This window comes from Aedes albopictus, chromosome 3, assembly GCF_035046485.1.
Source record: "Aedes albopictus strain Foshan chromosome 3, AalbF5, whole genome shotgun sequence".
Taxonomy (NCBI): domain Eukaryota; kingdom Metazoa; phylum Arthropoda; class Insecta; order Diptera; family Culicidae; genus Aedes; species Aedes albopictus.
Window position 1 is genome coordinate 158,788,747 of NC_085138.1, and position 20,429 is coordinate 158,809,175.

Genomic DNA, 20,429 nt, shown 5'->3' on the forward strand with positions numbered 1-20,429 from the left:
TTTGGAATGTGAGAATTTCAGGGCGATCACTATTTTGAATGCTACCTACAAATTGCTATCCCAGATCATCTTCCGTCGTCTGTCACCTAAAACGAATGAGTTCGTGGGAAGTTTTCAAGCCGGCTTCATCGACGGCCGGTCGACAACGGACCAGATCTTTAGCGTACGCAAATCCTCCAGAAGGGCCGTGAATACCAGGTCCCAACGCATCACCTGTTCATCGACTTCAAAGCGGCATACGACAGTATCGACAGCGCAGAGCTATGGAGAATCATGGACGAAAACGGCTTTCCTGGGAAGCTGACTAGACTGATTAAAGCAACAATGGACAAAGCTGCGTAAAGGTTTCGGGTGAACTATCCAGTTCATTCGAATCTCGCCGGGGACTGCGACAAGGTGATGGACTCTCATGCCTACTCTTCAACATCGCTCTGGAAAGTGTGATGCGACGAGCCGGGCTCAACAGCCGGAGAACGATTTTCACAAGATCCGGTCAATTTGTGTGTTTTACCCGAGCAGAAGAAAATAACAAGAGAATAACATATCAAGGTATTTATCTTCAATACTACCATACCTTGTTATGCCCTTCATTAGGTGGTAATTGTGGAAACGGAACTCTTTCAGTCAGCTTATTATCAATACTTCACCGTATAACTCACAAACTATATAACTTTATTTCAATCTCGTCTCACGCGGCACGTCCGCTCGTGTCGTACACTACAACTCTTCTGCTCTCCTACCGCGATCCCATTTTCCGTCTCGTCCCTCATGTGCTACACTTGTACAAATGTTTGTTTGTAAATCAATAGATGCCACACTCCCCCCTTACTTATCGTTGCATTCTATCGCTGTGATGTAGTCTCGCAAGTAGCTGGGTTGCTTTTGTTCTCTCCTTTCGCGGGGTCTTGTTGCTTCGTTTGACGGCACCAACGATTCCGTAATGTCGCTTGAAAGCTCTTCAAATGACGTGTCATCTTCGTGTGGTTCTGCTCCTCTATTGACTTGCTTCAGGTGTGTTACATTTCTGTGGTATTTCTTTCCTGTTTCCAAAGATTTAAGCTCTGCATCCGTACCCGACCGCTTGACTATTTCGAACTGTTCATGGCCGAAATTGCTAGAAAGTTTGTTATCCTTTGCTATCCTCTTGGCCACCACAATGTCCCCTTCTTTCAAATCATTAGACTTCGCGCGTCGTCTCTTATCTTCTGATTCTGCCGTTGTCACCTTTTTCTCCCAATCACGATCTCGAATACTTTCTGTCAGCAGATCCGTTGACTCTTGTACGCTAGGCAATTTGTCCCTCAGTATTCGTCCAAACATCAATGCCGATGGTACTACGCCTGTGACTGAATGAGGCGTTGAATTGTACATGAGTAAGAAGTTCCTCAAATCCCACTTCCAGTCAGATGAATTTAACTCTTCACTAATTCGAAGCCGCTTGAGGATTGTGTTATTCATCCTCTCAACCTCCCCATTAGCTTGCGGCCAGTAAGGTGTGGTTTTCTGCTGCACAATACCATATTCCCTGCAAAACTTCCTGAGGGATTCGCTGGTGAATTGCGGACCATTATCTGACCGCATCACTTCCGGGATGCCAAAACGACTAAATGTTTCGAAAAGGGCCTTGATCGTGAGGTCCGCTGTGATTTGTTTCATCACTATTACCTAAGCGAAACGGCTGAAGTAATCGACCATTACCAACAAGTTGTGACCACTTGGAAGCGGTCCCAGAAAGTCTATCGCCACATCTGACCATGCCCTTGTTGGCATCCTTGATCGCAGCATCGGTTCCGGGGGTCCTGTTGCTGACACTATCGTACAAGCGTTGCAATCCTTCACACATTTCTCAACTTGCTCATCGATTTTCGGCCACCAGACTTTTTGCCGTAGCCTTCTCTTCATGACACTCATTCCCGGATGTCCATCGTGAGCGCATTGAATTACTCTATGTTGTAGTTTCTCTGGAATTATTAGCCGATCTCCCCTCATGATGACATCCTCCATGACGTGTAATTCTGATTTGAATTGCTTGTATCCCTTAACTTTTTCATCCCAATTGTCTGTGGCCAGGGCATTGAACAGTTCTTGGAGGACTGCGTCTTCACGAGAAGCCGCCATAACATCTGCCAATCTTACCGCTTCTGGGACCGAGTGCTCGAGCAATTGGTGTACATAAGCTTCGCCCGCTAAGTCAAATGCTTCCGGTGACCTTAGTGATAGCCGAGATAAAGTGTCAGCTAGATTACTAGAGCCGGGCTCATGTATAATCTCATAATCGTATGACTGTAGGCGGAGCACCCACCGTTCAATACGAGGACAGGGTCGAGACCGCGGATTGAAAAGAAATTTTAATGCCTTGCAATCCGTAATGAGCTGGAACCGTCTTCCTAGCAGTTAAAGACTAAATTTTTCGACCCCCCAGACCAGCGCAAGCGCTTCGCGTTCCGTTTGAAAATATTTCTTTTCAAGTTCTGTCAAAGCTTTGCTTGCAAAAGCAATAATCCTTGTTTCCCCGGAGCAATTTTCTTGTAACAATACCGCCCCCAAGCCATCTGGACTGGCATCCGCTATCAGCTTAGTTGTATCTTCCTTGTTGAAAAACCCCAAGTATCCAATATCCGAAATAGCTTCTTTGATTTCCTTGAACGCTTCGCGATGCTTGTCTTCCCAACGAAACACCGCACCACCTCGAAGTAATTGCCTTAGTGGTTCGGTTTTGGTTGCCAAGTGCAGAATGAAACGACCAACATATGTTACTAGTCCTAAAAAGCTCCTTAGCTCGGACACATTTTTGGGCTCCCGGAAACACCTGATGGCTGCCATTCGATGTTCTGTTGGCCTTATCTCGTTTTTATTCAAAACGTGGCCAAGCACAACAACCTCTTCCACGTTGTAAACACACTTGTCGTGATTTAGGAGTATTCCGTACTCATCCAGACGTTCGCGTAGTGCCTGAAGTCTCTCATTGTGTTCTTTTTCCGTTGCCCCAAAAAGAACTACGTCATCTAGGTACACAATGATCCCCTCCAAACCTGCCAAAATGTTCTCCATGGTTTTCTGGAATATCTCCGGAGCACAGCTGATTCCAAACATGAGCCTCTTGAATCTAGTCATAAATGTAAAATAATAGAATATAGTAATGAAAAATTGATAATTATTGCTTTTATTTATTTCCTTCCAAGTCAAATTAAAACGATAAACTTCAAAATATCTTAGCGCTTAAGTCACCGAACTTATAGACTATACCAATCTAAACAGTATTTACCTGTAAAGTCCGTTCTTCGTCACGAATGTAGTTATTGGCCGTGATTGCTCAGAAATTTCAATCTGATGATAGGCATCTTTGATGTCTATCTTGGAAAAAACCACCGCTCCGCTGACAGATCCCAACAGCTCATCCACCAAGGGTAGTGGATGTGTTTCGCGCAACACTGCCTGGTTAGCTCGTCTCATATCAATACATAAGCGCACATCTCCTGACTCTTTTAGCACCGGGACCATTGGTGAGACCCATGGAGAGGGTCCTCTTACTTTTTCTATAATCCCCTGCGCCAGCAACAGTCTTAGTTTCTCCTCAACTTTGTCCTCAAGTGCATACGGGGCGCAGCGGTACGCTTGTTGCACAGGCTGAACAGACTGATCTATGGGAATTTTCACTACAACGCCCTTGAACTTGGGAAACTCTTTGGCTGGTTCGTTCGAAATGTTACCAATATCAAACCCAACCTTAAGAACCTGTAGACGCTTTGCCGTATCGTCCCCAAGCAGACATTGCTGGCCCTTTTCAGCTACGTAGAATTTTGCCACCGTTTGCTTACCTCCCCCTTCGATGGTAGACATGAAACTCCCCAGGATCTTCATTGGTGATTCCGACGCATAACAGGTGAAGTGTTTGTCAATTTGAGTAGTCATGTCCCATACCTTGATGCCTGCCTCTTTCATCTCCTTCCAAGTCTCCTTATCCACGATGTTGGCAGCAGCTCCTGAATCGATTGTCATTGGAATTTCAACGCCACCAACCGCGAACCTGAAGGTATTGTTGCCCATTGCATAAAAAATGAATTCGTCCTTCTTGTCTTCCTGACTATGTCCTTCAATCAACCTTACACGTTTGGCTGGAACTCCAGGTACTGGTCCGGAATTCGGGCGTTTCTGACACTGCCTGGCAAAATGTCCGATATTCCTGCATCTCATACATGCTGCTTGCCTGGCCGGACAGATCTCCGCTCCTTTTACATGCCCTCGTCGTCCACAGGCAAAGCAGACGGGATCAGAACGGAATCCGCTCCGCTGAAAAGGAGCACTGCTGTTCATCTTCGTGGCCTCCCCAACTCTATTCTGCATCGTCTGACCCCAACGATTAGCCACCTGGCTTCTTCTCGGCTGTACTTTACCAGATCCCCAGCTGTTTACTTTCTGAACTTCGCTTCTCCCTCCGAACTCTCTTAGCTTCTTCTCGCTTTCCTCAAGACTTGTGCCCAATGCTTCGACCTCCTCCAAAGTCATATCTCGCTTCAACATTTTCTGTTTCAACTTACTGGACGCACACCTCTCAACGATTTGGTCCAGAATCATCTCATCCGGACTATCGTATTCACAGCGTTTGACTTGAGCTCGAAGTCTCAACAAGAAATCCGAGAAACGCTCTGATGGATTCTGCGATATCTGTCTGAATTGGTGGCGTTCGTAAGTCCGCCGGCGAAATGGTTCGAAATGAGCATCGAGTTTAGCTATGGCAACTTCGTAATACGGTGGGTCTTTCACCACGTGGGGTACATTTGCCGTATCTGGTAAATTATCGTAAATGTCCCTCAAATCGGAGCCGCCCAAATAAAGCAACTTCGATCTTTTATCGTACTGAGATTCGATCTTTTCCTATTCGAAATAAGACTCCAAGTCTCTTTTCCATCTCGACCAAGCCAAAGGAAGTTGTGACGATTCGATAGAAGACTGGAACGGTTTAATTCGGCTATCGTTGCCAGCCCTGTTCCAAAACAAATTAAAATAAATAAAATGTGAATGACTGTGAGGTGTATACCAAGCTTGTCCTTTATTATATGGTGCATACCCGCCTCATCCTTGCTGCCTGTCAGGTCAGACAGACAAGTTGATTATGTTTGCAACACAGCTCAGTGGTTGGCGGCTTAGCGCCAGTTCGGTAGAAACACTCGGCCGGAGCAAACATCAGTTCCAGCGGTGGAGTCGCAAGCGGGTAAGAGTTTCAAGGTTCCCCGTTGGGTGATTCCTCCTATGAGTAATTGGATATTTACAATGACTTATGCTGAAATACTTTTAAATAATCGAAACAACAAATGCTTGCAACATTCACATTATTCATGACAGATAATTTCTGATGTTGTTGAATGTTATGTAGAGTTTGATTAATTTAAAACAAGTAATTGAAAGGTAATTTTGTGATTTATGTTTTTCTTTAATCAGTCACGTCATTCCTTATTAACTAAATAATCTGGTTAAGTAAAACATTATTTTATAGCAGCGAATCCGCTTATCCATGACGATCCCGTCAGCTTTTGACTTAAATATTCTTTTTGGGCGAACCCGCCAACTATCGATTGCTTTGATTCTTCTATCTTATCCTTGACGAACCCGCCAACTTTAAGGTCTTAGCAATTCCGCTATCGGTGAACCCATAAACTTTTTAAATCTGAGCGATCCCGCTATCTATTTCTCGGCGAATCCGCCAATCTTTCATGTCTTAGCGATCCCGCTGACTATTTCTCGGTAAACTCGCCAACAACGATTTAATTGATAGTGATACCGCAATCTTTCCTATGGCGAACCCGCCAGCACTTATTTTCATCTTTCCTAATTCGAAGGAACTATTTCACTTTCCAAGTATTTCTGGCAATCAATTTCATAATAAGCGAACCCGCTTTCCTACGACTAATTCATCTTATATCACGTCCGTAATTTTGAGAACCCGCATAATCATGGCAATGGTGACAAAATGCTTCAGGTATACAGTCACTTCTTTCAGCCCTCACTCAAATCACAACGATCACAACTTTTGCCCAAATAAAAGAAAAATCTTGAAATGCATATTCAACTTTATTTCAGTGCACCTATGTACTTTTTGTTAACCTACCTTGCGCCGCCGATGCTCACTCGTGTACCCACTGCCTTTCGAGCCGTCACCAGCTACCACCGCTCGTACCGCTGCTTCTGTATACACTTGCTTGGACACAACCATCGTCACACTTGCAGCCAAGAAATCCCCATCTCAAAACGCTAATTGTAAACGCGGCAAAAAAATACGGCTTCGTTCCCGTTATCACCCAGGAAAACCTATCGTTATCACCTCAACTTTTAACTTCCAATTCGACACTTCTCACCTTTCGGAAACACAAAAAAACTGCAATACACCACCACACTCGAACACCCGTGGACAAGGATGGAAATCTAGTGATCATGATAGGATCCCAAATGTGTCGCGGTTGGAAGACATCGCGCGATCATAGCAACAACGATAGAATTTTGTCGTCAAGCATTCATAACAAACCATGCTCCGCGAATAATGAATCGCTCGGCATGTGCGGCCGCGATGCGATCGTTATCATGAAGCCGAAATGATAAATTTCGATTATCAATCACTTTTTGTGCATTCTTGTTGCTGAATCTTTACGATATGTATGTGAGTGTAATATTCCTGGTCATGAATTCGGGTTCCGGGTGCATAAGTGGCATTAATCGTGATGAATAAAGTTTATCGCGACTTGTAACATGATCCGATAACGATAGATCCCGCGATAAAGCGTGCATCAGATGCATTGATTGTTCTGTGATGCGGGCACAGTGCGAGGGTGTCGCATCATGCTACCGCATGAGCAACGGCTACCTTTGATTGTTCGTATCGTGTGTCATTTATCGTTAGAAGTGATTTTCTTCCATCCTTGCCCGTGGAGACCGACCCGGAACCGAAACGCAACAAAGCAATCTTCTCCTCTCTCACACTCCCGATCGGGGCACAGTTCCCTATGCACAGCCCACCATGTTTTTTTTCCATTCGACGCCGATGCAAATTGCGAATGATGCCAGCCATTTGGTTTCGAACGAAATATAAGATTTTGGATACATTTTGCTACTTATATTTTTATCCTCGTTGCCAATGTGGAAACGGAACTCTTTCAGTCAGGTTATTATCAATACTTCACCCACAGACAAACAGACGTAACACTTCGAACATTTTTTGATTCAAATCATAGTCACGGAAACATATTCGCCCAATGCTAAAATGACTAGGTTTGGCCGACCATCAACTAGGTGGCGGTAGTGAGCAAACGTCAAACACGAACAAAAACGATGTGAGCGCCACAGGTGGCTAGTTGGCCAACTATCAAATTTTGAAAAAGATCGTTAAATCGAAGTACGATGAGAATTATCAGAGTGTTACGTCTGTTTGTCTGTGTTGAAAGCGTCGCTTTAAGAAAACCAATATTGGGCGATTTTACTGGGGGAAACATGGGGAAAAAACTGGCGTCAGAAATCGAACTGAATTTGTTCCAGACATTTATGTCTTAGTATTAAGTCTATGCTACAACTCTTCTGCTCTCCTACCGCGATCCCATTTTCCGTCTCGTCCCTCATGTGCTACACTTGTACAAATGTTTGTTTGTAAATCAATAGATGCCACAGTAATAAGAGGCAAAATAACAAAAACGAATACCAAAATTTTGTATAAATAACACCTAGAAAATAACAAGTCTTGTTATCTCAATAATGAATGCATACCTAAAATTTCAAGTGCTGTATTTGTTATCCCAAAGTTATTGAATAACAAACTAATAACATGTCTTGTTATTAAATGTTTTATTTGTTCGACAACTTCATTATGTAATAGCAAATCTTGTTCTTCGGTTATTTTCACTGCTAATCCAACAAATACTATATCAATACCAAACTCTGCTCAAATACCTCCAACTGTTATTGTGATGTTCTCATAACATTTCGTAGAATAACGCAGCAATAACAATTTAAGGTATTAGGGGCTGTCCATAAAGCACGTGGTCATGAGGGGGGGTTCGGCCATTGACCATTTTGAATGGACACATAAAAAAAAAATTGTATGGACTAATGACCACGCGGGGGGGGGGGGATTGAAAAGTCCCAAAAAAATGACCACGTGGTTTATGGACAGCCCCTAAGAGCACATGTTGCTCTTCGCATGGTATATGTAAGGTATGCCCTTCTGCTCGGCTACGGACGACATGGACATTATTGCCAGAACATTGGGAACGGTGTCAGAGCTGTACACCCGCCTGAAACGTGAAGCAGCAAAGGTCGGACTGGTGGTGAATGCCTCAAAAACAAAGTACATGCTGGTAGGCGGAACCGAAAACGACCGGATCCGTCTGGGTAGTAATGTTACGATAGACGGGGATACTTTTGAGGTGGTGGAAGAATTTGTCTACTTCGGATCCTTACTGACGGCTGACAACAACGTGAGTCGTGAAATTCGGAGGCGCATCATCAGCGGGAGTCGGGCCTACTACGGGGCTTCAGAAGAAACTGCGGTCGAAAAAGATTCATCCACGCACCAAATGCTCCATGTACAAGACGCTAATAAGACCGGTGGTCCTCTACGGACACGAGACATGGACCATGCTCGAGGAGGACCTGCAAGCACTCGGAGTTTTCGAGCGACGCGTGCTAAGGACGATCTTCGGCGGTGTGCACGAGAACGGTGTGTGGCGGAGAAGGATGAACCACGAGCTCGTTGCACTTTACGGCGAACCCAGCATCCCAGAAGGTGGCCAAAGCCGGAAGGATACGGTGGGCGGGGCATGTTGCAAGAATGCCGGACAACAACCCTGCAAAGCTGGTGTTTGCAACTGATCCGGTTGGCACAAGAAGGCGTGGAGCGCAGAGAGCACGATGGGCGGACCAGGTTGAGCGTGACCTGGCGAACATTGGGCGCGACCGAGGATGGAGAGCGGCAACCACAAACCGAGTATTGTGGCGTGCTATTGTGGTACTATTGTTGATTATGTCTTGTCTTAAATGTGATGTTGAACAAATAAATGTATGTATCTACCTGGAAGAATTCCTGAGAAACTTGTGAAGGTATTCCTGATGAAATCCTGAAGAAATTCCCGTGGGGAGGAATCTTAACAGGCTTGGACAAATCTTCGGACTAGTTTGCGGATAATTCTGGATGTAGCTCTGTTTAAAATTCTAACGATGTTCTGGGGCGAATTTCCGAAAAAATACCTTGGTAATATTCTAGAAGCAACATCTGTTTTTGGAGATTTTTGAAAAATTAGAGAATACCCAGTTGAATTCCCAGAGGACTTTAGTTAGCATTAGCATTAGCATTAGCATTAAGCGAGTCGCACAAATTCGTAGGTGGTACAGTTCTAGACCGCTGTTATGAGGGTTGCCTCCTTCCCGTCCGAACCAAAGCACAAAGATTTGGGACTAATCTCTGACTCTTAGACAAGACTGAGCCAATCCTCCAATGGTCGAGCACTGTCCTGGCCACGTCCTTGCGACTGCTGAGGAATGGGAAAGGATGGTTAGTTTTGGACACCTATGAAAAATGTAGACAACTCTACGATCTCTCAGGCCTAGGTGTCACGGGAATTTGGGTGTTGTTAGTGGAAGGGTAAACTCCAAAGGATACGCTTGGTTAACGTTCAAGCACACCATTGTTAGACTGCTTCGAATCAGTTGTCTGCCCGATTCATCCTTGTTTCCTCGTCATCTTGATGGCATTTGGTTCAATTACTAGATTCTTCGGTTGATAATCTGAAATATAAAATAATATTAACATCGTACGTCAAATAAGCTACATATTAGTGATACGCTCGCCACAGTTGCATATTTTTACAATATTATTTATATCATACGATAAATTTACCTCAAACCTGCTGAAACAAAATGTTGATTAGCAGTACATTGAAACAAAATTAACTACAAAACACAAAAAAAGCATCAAACTTTGATCTTGGAATATTTACAAACACGGTAAATATCAAGATCAAAATTTGATTTGGTAGATCTTACACCGCAACGCACCATTATAAGGTGATCGACCCACGTTACGGGGGGTGAATTCCCAGAGGACTTTAGTTGATGAAAAATTTTATTTTCTATAAACAACTGCCGATGAAAAATTAATTCAAAAGTTCAGCAGACTTCATAAAATGTCCATGAAATGGTGGTCGTCTAATTTGATTCGTTTTTTTAACTAAAAACCGCTCAAAATTTTCGCCAATATGAAGATCGAAGATTTAGGAATTTTTAAGTACAAAAATTGAAACGCATTTTATCTGAAATTAATCAAAGATTTGAATTATTGGCTTAGATTAACAACATAAATAAATATTATTTTTCAGCTTTCCAAAGTCTTCAAAAGTCTTCACAAAAATAAATGTCTTCACTGAACTTCGATTGTCTTCAAATTGAAGACATGTCTTCACATCTGGCATCAATGGTCCTGCTACCTACTGATATTATTAGAAAATTTACGTTAATGATGCCAGATTAACGTGTTTTTCACATGGTTTTGAAATGTGTTTCTACGACTGGTTTAACACGTTAAATTCAGATGTTTCCCCATTAGTGAAAATCCATGTGTGAAACATGTGGTTCGGCCGTGTAAAATGTATTCAGTGCAGCAACGGGCAACGTTGGTTAGTTTTAGTCAACTTTGCAGCATTTGGCTGAAAACGAAGGACATAGTATTTTTAAAAGGGATGATTTTTTAAATCCGATGTATATATTATCTCGGCAGTACACAAACATTTGCTTCCCAGTATGGAACTGTTACGCTTGAATAGCTATTTTTGCTATGCTCCTCATGCTGGGTTCCATTTTTCTTTGCATCTTAAAGACATTCCAAACAGAGATTAAGAAGTCTTCTTCGATTGAATAAGAAGCAGCAGCAGCAAAAAAAAAAGTGTCCAAACAAACCCCAACCACCAATTAATGAATGCGCCCAACCAATTCGACTTGCGTCCCGAGCCTATATCCGATAATCGTGAGTGAACTATCCTTTGTCGGATCACGACATTGCCGGTTCGGCGGCGACGGCGGCATCTTTGGAGACCTGTTGCATGGCATTACCACTCTGCTGTCTGCATAATCGCACCAAATTGCAGCTCTTCTGTTGATGAACAAACAAAAACTTGTCCGCGGCGGCGGCGGAGACATCGCTCAAGAAACCCAAGAAACACGGTTCGGGGCGGGGAAATGTTTGGGATCAGTTAGAATTTACCGTAACGAATCGGCAGTGGAAGAGCACATTGTTGGCAGGTCAAGGCTTGAAGAAGGTTTGTCTTCTGAATCGAACTCGTTAGCTCGAATTTTGTATTGTGACAGTTTGGTATGTAAGTGTTTCAATGAGTTATTTATCTACAGACTTAACAACCCTCAACGCTTGCGCAATGACATCCCAAAACTTAATACAAGTCATGCCAAATTGAAGAAAAAAAATATTTAAAAACCCGGATTAATCCACCTAGTGGTGATAGTGCCTTTCTCGTAGAATATGTACTCATGATCTTTCTGGCGACGTAATTCGTAGTCCTGAGTCCTGTGAATACTTTATTTATAAATGCAAGAATTTTATCCAAGCCATCATCGAGTTGGGAAACTTATTGATTGCACATATTCCGACATCATGTGCAATGTATAGGCAGAGCTGAAAAATATCAGACCCCTTAGTTGACTGCTTGACCACTATTACTATTACTGGAGGCTGATCAATACCAAATCCACAGACAAACAGACGTAACACTTCGAACATTTTTTGATTCAAATCATAGTCACGGAAACATATTCGCCCAATGCTAAAATGACTAGGTTTGGCCGACCATCAACTAGGTGGCGGTAGTGAGCAAACGTCAAACACGAACAAAAACGATGTGAGCGCCACAGGTGGCTAGTTGGCCAACTATCAAATTTTGAAAAAGATCGTTAAATCGAAGTACGATGAGAATTATCAGAGTGTTACGTCTGTTTGTCTGTGCCAAATCGATAATAACAAGTTAAAATTTAACTTTTTTCACAACAAATAAAAACAACTAAACAGTCTTTGATAATAGTTATTTATGCAATGAGTTGCAAAATGAAATTTTTTACAGGACGAGTCATACATTTATCCAATGGGACTTGCCGAGTAACTATTCAATACAAAATAATCAATAGGGGGATTCACTTAACGGCGTAAACTGATTAAACAGCAATTTAATCTGGTTAGTGAGTACCCCTAATGTGTTTGGCCAGGATCCAACCCTACGGTGTGGTGTTTTGTAGCTCGGAGAGTATCAGCACAAGATGCAGTCCAGCAATGATATAATTCACTATTATACACGGTTTATTACCTCCGAGAGGCATCAGCCCTCCCGGACGGTCAACGAATTACTACAATGTATATACAGTCTATATATGTCTATCCGGTTGAAATCAATACAGACATTCAATCAAAAATTGCAATTTTCTTGGTCCACAAGTATCGCAAGTTTTTCGCATCTAGTGCGCTGTGTTGCTAACAACGACGGGAAGGATGCGCACTACTTTTGACATGATTCAAAAACGTCGCGAGTTCGGTCGCGTCGCGACTTGATTGTGCGACGTCCGGTTTGGTGGCGGCCCGACAATACAAAGGAACTTATGTCGTTTTCGGTTATTCGAAGAGCTCGAAGAGCGAACCTAGTTTCGCCCTAGATCCGCCCTAACTGCTGTCAAAACGTTCGTTTATTCGATCGGCTTGGATCCGGATCCGCCCCAGATCCGACCCAAACATAACGAGGTTCGCTCTGCCGATTTTTTGCGATCCAACCCGAACGAGGTCCATCTGTCAAATTAGATGTAAACAATCAATCAAAACAAATTTAAAAATCCAAATGTCTATCTCTACAAGCAAATAGGAAGTTAAAACTTTTCATTGTCGTGGTTTGCAATAAATAATTAGTGCGCCAACTAACATTTTAGCATTCAATTATGCGCTAAACGAAAAAATCAATGAAAATGCAAAAGTGACAGTTCGATTGATTTTCACAATGTTTACATATTGACTTGTTTGGGGTCGGATCTGGATCCATTTTCGTTCAGTTATTGCGAGTCAGGGTCAGCTCTGTCTCAGGTTCAAAACCGAAAACGACATTAGATAGCTAAATCATTCTATTGCTATATAAACAATCGGAATTCACATTTGACATATCACTAATGAACTATCGCACATTAATCTATATATATAAAAATGCAGTGGCATACGTGGGACCGCGCATAACTTGCGAACGGAAGGTCCGATTTTGGTCGTCTTAGTTTTGATATGTTAGTTTTCACCCAAGGAAGGTTTATGAGGCATAAAACATGGAAAAATTGATAGTTTTTGAAAAACGATCTTTCATACCGGGGACCGGGATTCGGTCTTGGCTAGAAACTTAAAACGTCAAAAAACGCAGTAGGCAAGACAAAGTTTGCCGGGTACAGCTAGTAATCTGTAGATGTGTTACTTACCTTACCGGTCAGGCTAAGGCCGGGGTGGCCTCTGCTATACATAGGAGCCGCCTCCATTCCACTCGGTCCATGGATGTTTGTCTCCAGTTCCGCACTCTGCGTAGGGTCCGCAGATCGTCCTCCACTTGGTCGACCCACCTAGCTCGCTGCGCTCCACGTCTTCTTGTACCGGTCGGATGACTCTCGAGAACCATTTTAGTCGGGTTGCTATCCGACATCCTGATGACGTGACCCGCCCACCGTAGCCTCCCGATTTTCGCGGTATGGACGATGGTTGGTTCTCCCAGCAGCTGATGCAGCTCGTGGTTCATTCGCCTTCTCCAAGTCCCGTCTTCCATCTGCACTCCGCCGTAGATGGTACGCAACACCTTCCGTTCGAAAACTCCAAGGGCGCGTTGGTCCTCTGCACGTAGGGTCCATGTTTCGTGCCCATAGAGGACGACCGGTCTAATCAACGTTTTGTAGATGGTTAACTTCGTGTTACGGCGAACTTTATTCGATCGTAGAGCTCTGCGGAGTCCAAAGTAAGAACCATTTCCTGCCACAATGCGCCTCTGAATTTCTCTGCTGGTGTCGTTGTCGTCGGTCACCAGTGCACAGTGGTTGAAATCGCGAAAAACACGATCGTGGGCATTTTGAGTGTGATAATGTGAAAATAATATAATGTGATGTTCTGCAAAGTTGTTACATATTTTAAGGAGCAACCTTTGACAACTTTTGTTTTTTGATAAATTTACCCAAAAGTTAGATGAAAAATCTATTTTCTACAAAAGCAAAGAAAACTAAATAGTGTCTCCGGCAAAGTTATAGATAATATCATGCAGAAAAATATTGACGAAGAGACTTTTGCTCTATCTTTTGAAATGAGCGATATATAATAAATTTAGTATAAAACCCCTTAAAACCTTGAAAAGCCACTAAATGCTTTATATCTCTTTTGGATTAGGTTTTCGAGGCTTCCGATGTTCTGAAGACTTTTTCATTATGTTATTGTGCATCTTTTTTCTTAAGACAGTGTTGCCATATTTTCATTGTTTCTATGTGATTTTTTAATTTTCCTATAAAAAATGACTGTTTTTAATAATGAGATATCTCGAAAAGTTGCAAAAAGTTGCACAAAATTCAAAGCATGATGAAAAGTTGAATAAAATTGCTATCTTATACAGGTCAACTGATGAGTTGCTCTCTGTCTCTTCGATGCTTAAAATCTGTTTGAAATTTGTCACTTTCACACTTTTAAATGTTGAAATAAATAATTTTTCCATGTGATAATCTAAAAATTGTGCTATACAATGTTCAGCAAAGTTGTTGCATATTTTTAGAGCAAAATTTTGACAAAATTACTTTTTCAAAAAAATTGCCTTAAAGTTAGATAAAAAAATATTTTGGTTCAAAAATGTGCTTTTTTCTTTGAAATCGCATGTTATCAAGAGAAATATTCAAGATAACTTCTTGGTGTCTTCGACAAAATTGTGCATTTATTGAATACAAAATAGTTCCTAAAACATTCCATGTCAAGAAATTCAAATATAAAAAAGTTAAGTGAAATTTTCATGTTTTTCTAAACTTTAAAGGGTTTTTTTCATAAAATCAGCTCTAAAATGGTCATTTTTGAAGATAGAGTCATGGTGTCTTCGACAAAGTTTTTTCATTTACCATTTAGAACAACTTTCCTGAAGACGCCATTTTGATTTGCGGATTCCCAAGAAAAATATTTTTTTTATCTAACTTTAAGGCAATTTTTTTGAAAAAGTAATTTTGTCAAAAGTTTGCTCTAAAAATATGCAACAACTTTGCTGAACATTGTATAGCACAATTTTTAGATTATCACATGGAAAAAGTATTTATTTCAACATTTAAAAGTGTGAAAGTGACAATTTTCAAACAGATTTTAAGCATCGAAGAGACAGAGAGCAACTCATCAGTTGACCTGTATAAGATAGCAATTTTATTCAACTTTTCATCATGCTTTGAATTTTTTGCAACTTTTTGCAACTTTTCGAGATATCTCATTATTAAAAACAGTCATTTTTTATAGGAAAATTAAAAAATCACATAGAAACAATGAAAATATGGCAACACTGTCTTAAGAAAAAAGATGCACAATAACATAATGAAAAAGTCTTCAGAACATCGGAAGCCTCGAAAACCTAATCCAAAAGAGATATAAAGCATTTAGTGGCTTTTCAAGGTTTTAAGGGGTTTTATACTAAATTTATTATATATCGCTCATTTCAAAAGATAGAGCAAAAGTCTCTTCGGCAATATTTTTCTGCATAATATCATCTATAACTTTGCCGAAGACACCGTTTAGTTTTCTTTGCTTTTGTAGAAAATAGATTTTTCATCTAACTTTTGGGTAAATTTATCAAAAATCAAAAGTTATCAAAAGTTACTCCTTAAAATATGTAACAACTTTGCAGAACATCACATTATATTATTTTCACATTATCACACTCAAAATGCCCACGATCGTGTTTTTCGCGATTTCAACCACTGTGCAGTGAGCCCAAGTAGGGTATGTGTGCCATCAGTAATCTCATGCTCCCATTTTCATCCCATTCGAAAACAAGCGATTACGGCACCGATTGATTCCGTTCTTTTTGTTTTCATGGGTGCTCACTTCTAACAAAAAATACAAAAATAAGAAACAAAACAAACAGCGCTTCAATCCTTTGTTTTTCGTGGGATGAAAATGGGAGCCACATGCTTAATAAGGGAACCAATACCCTACACGAATTCTTCAACCGCCTCGATTTCATCACCGTCGATATGAATTCGGGGTGGCGGGCGCGGTGATTCCTCCCTGGAGCCCTTTTTTTTATTCCTTGTTGGGTATATAAGTCACTGCGACCAGTTTTTAGATCTATTGTGACAAATGCCCCAGTTTTATTTAGCTATGTCAAGTTGACGTATCACCATTGGTATTAGCAATAATCAAACCTTGACTGTAAGCGTGATCCCAACACGGTGATACAGTTCGGATGAACTGCACTACCGCATTGGGGTTTGTTCTCCAGACATCTAAGGGTTCAATCAGCCCCTTGTCGAAGAACCTAATTCTTTTAGCTATAATTGCCGGGCAATGGCATATCAAATGTTCCGAGTCTTCTGTATCTATGCCGCAGAAGCGACATACATCATCTTGAAGTTTTCCAATTAGCTTCAGATGATACCGGCTCGGACAATGACCTGTTATAAGGCCAGTAAATGAACTAAGATCTTTTTTAGAAAGTTCTAGAATTTTGCGAGTGTTTGAAATGTCCGGCTTTATGAAACGTTTCGACTGCCTCGCAAAAGTGGTGTTTTCCCAGTTGGATTTTATTTTCTCATGTTCCCATGTTTTAAACTCCATTCTGAGAGAACAACCAGACACACCACAAAATGGTTCTGGCCCTATGAATTGATGAGACGATCCAAGTCTTGCTAGCATATCGGCTTGTTCGTTTCCTTCAATTCCACAGTGCCCTGGAACCCAAAATAGCTTCACCTGATTACGGCAAGCTAACTGTTGAAGTGACTGAATACACTCCCATACAAGTTTAGAAGAGCATGTTGCTGATTTCAAAGCATTTAGAGCTGCTTGGCTATCAGACATCATGCAAATTGTTGAATGTCTGTAGTTTCTGCGAAGGCAAATATTACTGCATTCTAAAATCGCCTGGATTTCAGCTTGAAAAACTGTAGGCCATTTGCCCATAGGAATTGATACATTGATCCCGGGGCCAGTCACTCCTGCACCTACTTGATCGTTCAATTTCGAACCATCAGTGTAAAATACGATTGATCCTGGGTGTAGTTCTGGGCCACCATTTGTCCACAGATTTCGCCCAGGATTAATCACTTCAAAAGAGCGTTCAAAATTGTATCTTTTGCTCATCCAATCACTATTATGTAAGATTAGAGAGCCGATACTAATTGTTTTCAGAATACTGAGATGCCCTCTCAGGTCACCCTCAAAGAGTTGTGTAGTTCTTTTGAGCTTAAAAGCACTCTTTGCAGCTTCTAATTGAACAAATTGATGCGGTGGAAGTAGATGAAGTAAAGTGTCAAGCGCTTTAGACGGTGTACTTCGCATTGCACCGGTAATTGAAAGAGTAGCTAATCTTTGAAGTTTTTCCAGCTTCTTTTGTGCTAATCTTTCATTTGTTTTAGGCCACCATACCAGTGACGCATAGGTAATTCTGGGTCTCACAATTGCCGAGTAAATCCAGTGGATCATTTTCGGTTTCAATCCCCATTTTTTACCAAAAGTTTTCTTACTGATCCATAGAGCACTTGTAGCTTTACTAAGTACCTGCTCGAGATGTAAGTTCCAATTTAGTTTACTGTCAAGATATACTCCAAGATACTTGACTGTATTTGAAAGTTCCAAAAAAGTTCCTTTCAATTTTAAGTTTGTAATTGCTATTTTTCTCCGTCGTGTAAATGGTACGATCGTGGTTTTAGAAGGATTTATGTTCAATCCTTCTTTATCGCACCACGAGGAGACCAAATTTAAGGCAGTTTGCATTCTGTTAGTGATAACGTTGTCATATTTACCACGAACTAGTATGACTAAGTCATCAGCGAAGCCAATTACTTCGAAGCCTTGTGCTTCCAGTTTTTTGAGGAGATCATCAACTATTAAAGACCATAATAGAGGTGATAGCACGCCCCCTTGTGGACACCCTTTTACTGCTCTGACGGTAATAAATGAGCTGCCAAGGTTAGATGAAATCTCTCTTTTAGATAACATTTCTCCAATCCAATCAACAATGCATCTGTCAAAATCACGTCTTGACATAGCATTCCTCATTGAATCGTAAGAAGTGTTATCGAACGCTCCTTCAATGTCAAGGAACGCAGCAAGTGAAATCTCCTTTGCTTCAAAGGATCTTTCCAGTTTTGTAACCAGCTTATGAAGTGCTGTTACCGATGATTTGCCTTCTTGATATGCAAATTGGTTTTGGCTCAATGGGCTTTTTGTTAAATATGACGATTTGATATATTCGCCTAGTATTTTTTCCATTATTTTCAACATAATGGACGATAAACTTATGGGTCTGAAGGATTTTGGTGATGATTTATCCTTCTTATTTGCCTTTGGGATAAAAGTGACTCGCACTTCTCTCCAAGCTGTAGGGATATGGCTTAATGATAAGCTTAATCGGAATAACTTGGTTAAAATAGGTGTTAAGATTTCTTTACCCTTCTGCAGTAGTACAGGAAAAATTCCATCCCTACCAGGCGCTTTGAAGGGTTCAAAGGAATCAATCGCCCATTCAACCTTTTGTTCAGTAATAATTTGATTAGCCAGAATGCATGCATCACTCCTGGCACCTTCTAACACAGTTGATTCATCATCTTCATGAATATATCTCCTGGTTTCATTGGCCTCAGTTTGCGATATAGATGCATTCTGATCAGTGAAAGCAACGATTGAACACGGAAAGTGTGTTTTCATCATTGTTTCTAAGATTTCTTCGGAGCTCTTCGTGAAAGAACCATCTTCTTTTTTAAGAGTTCCAAGACCTATTGAATGATCTTTAGCGAGGACTTTTTGCAATCTAGCAACGATCGGAGTACTTTCAATGTTTTCACATGTGTGCCTCCAATTTATCCTCTTTGACCTTCGAATTTCCCGGTTATAGATTGTGAGGGACTCTTTATATTGTTCCCACTGTTGTGTTCTTTTAGCCCGGTTGAATAACTTCCGGGTTTTCTTTCGCAGTTTTTGCAGGTTACTATTCCACCAAGGAACATCTCTATTTGAAGAGCGTTTTCTTGGTGCACAACTGTCATGAAAAGCCTGTGTAATTATACTCGAAAGTGTCGAAGCGCTTTCTTCAAGCTCATGACGAGAATTTGGAATGTCATTTAAGTTATCCATTCCTGATAAAAGTTTTGAAGTATAAATCTCCCAGTTAGTCTTCCTGGGATTTCTAGTAGTTTCTATGAGTTGACAGCCAGCCTCATATTCAAATAGTATATGCTTGTGATCAGATAAAGAAATTTCCTCTGACACATGCCAATTTTTGATTTTTTCCGAGAGTGTAGGACTACACAACGTCAAATCCAAAACTTCCTGCCTAATAGCATTTGTAAAGGTAGGTTCATCGCCTCTGTTACATAAATCGATTTCATTTCTTGAAATGAAATCTAAGAGGTGTTCTCCCCTACTATTGATGTCTGTGCTAGCCCAAATCGTATGATGAGCATTTGCATCACAACCAATGATGAAAGCTTTATTTAGCTTCCTGCAATAAGAGACAAAAGCTGCTACTTCTGGCGGAGGAACATCATCCAAATCTCCCGGAAAGTATGCCGAAGCAATACAAATTTCCGTTTTTCCTTGGATTGTTGGTACTTCTACCATAATAGCAACAATGTCTCGGTCAATAAATTCTGTAATTGGAACTGCATTCACACTTCCATTTACTAAAATTGCAGATCTTGGTTGTAACTGCCCTAATTTATATATTAATTTGGAAGGATTTGTATGGATTCCCATTATCCTACCATTGTTTGTCCATGGTTCCTGGATAAAAGCTATATCCAGTTTACTCTCGGCAAATCTTTTGCAAAGTACAGCTGTTGCTCCCTTTGCATGATGTAGATTTGCTTGGATGAACTTTAGCTTTTTAGTTATCATTTGATCGTACTTTCGACCTAGAATCGTCAAGAATTATTGATTATCTCAACACAATTTGTAGTCAGCCTAGACATAATTGGGTTTTTAATCTCTTAACTCCACGTGGGCCTAGGATTTCTTTGTTTTGATCTACGATCATAACGATATCACTAGTATTCACGTGGGTTTTTAGAGTTATATAAGCCCTCTGATCTAGTCTTTTACTACTGTAAATAAATAAGAGAAGAAGAAAAGAATAAGATAAATAAATTAAAAAAAAAAACGATAGTTCAACTAAAACGAAAAAAAAAAAATAATAATTTAAATACAATAA

The 20,429-nt window shown here is 41.0% G+C and overlaps 1 protein-coding gene across 1 annotated transcript; it reads right to left on the minus strand.

Moving 5' to 3' along the window:
* Positions 1-825: 825 nt before the first annotated feature.
* Positions 826-6,211, minus strand: LOC134290419 (uncharacterized). Its single transcript, XM_062857560.1, has 4 exons — positions 6,107-6,211; positions 3,266-4,875; positions 2,550-3,106; positions 826-1,346 (listed from the first exon to the last, which is right to left on the minus strand). The coding sequence occupies exons 1-4, from the start codon at positions 6,209-6,211 to the stop codon at positions 826-828; spliced, it is 2,793 nt and encodes a 930-aa protein (XP_062713544.1).
* Between the last annotated feature and the right edge of the window lie 14,218 nt (positions 6,212-20,429).

Bases quoted from the DNA above. Each gene is read 5' to 3' on its own strand.
- LOC134290419 (XM_062857560.1), bottom strand. From the start codon at position 6,211: ATGGTTGTGTCCAAGCAAGTGTATACAGAAGCAGCGGTACGAGCGGTG. The intron at 3,107-3,265 runs GTAAATACTGTT...ATTTATGACTAG, and splicing joins ACGAAGAACGGACTTTACAG to ATTCAAGAGGCTCATGTTTG. The intron at 1,347-2,549 runs GCTTGGGGGCGG...CGCCTCATTCAG, and splicing joins AGCGGATGCCAGTCCAGATG to TCACAGGCGTAGTACCATCG.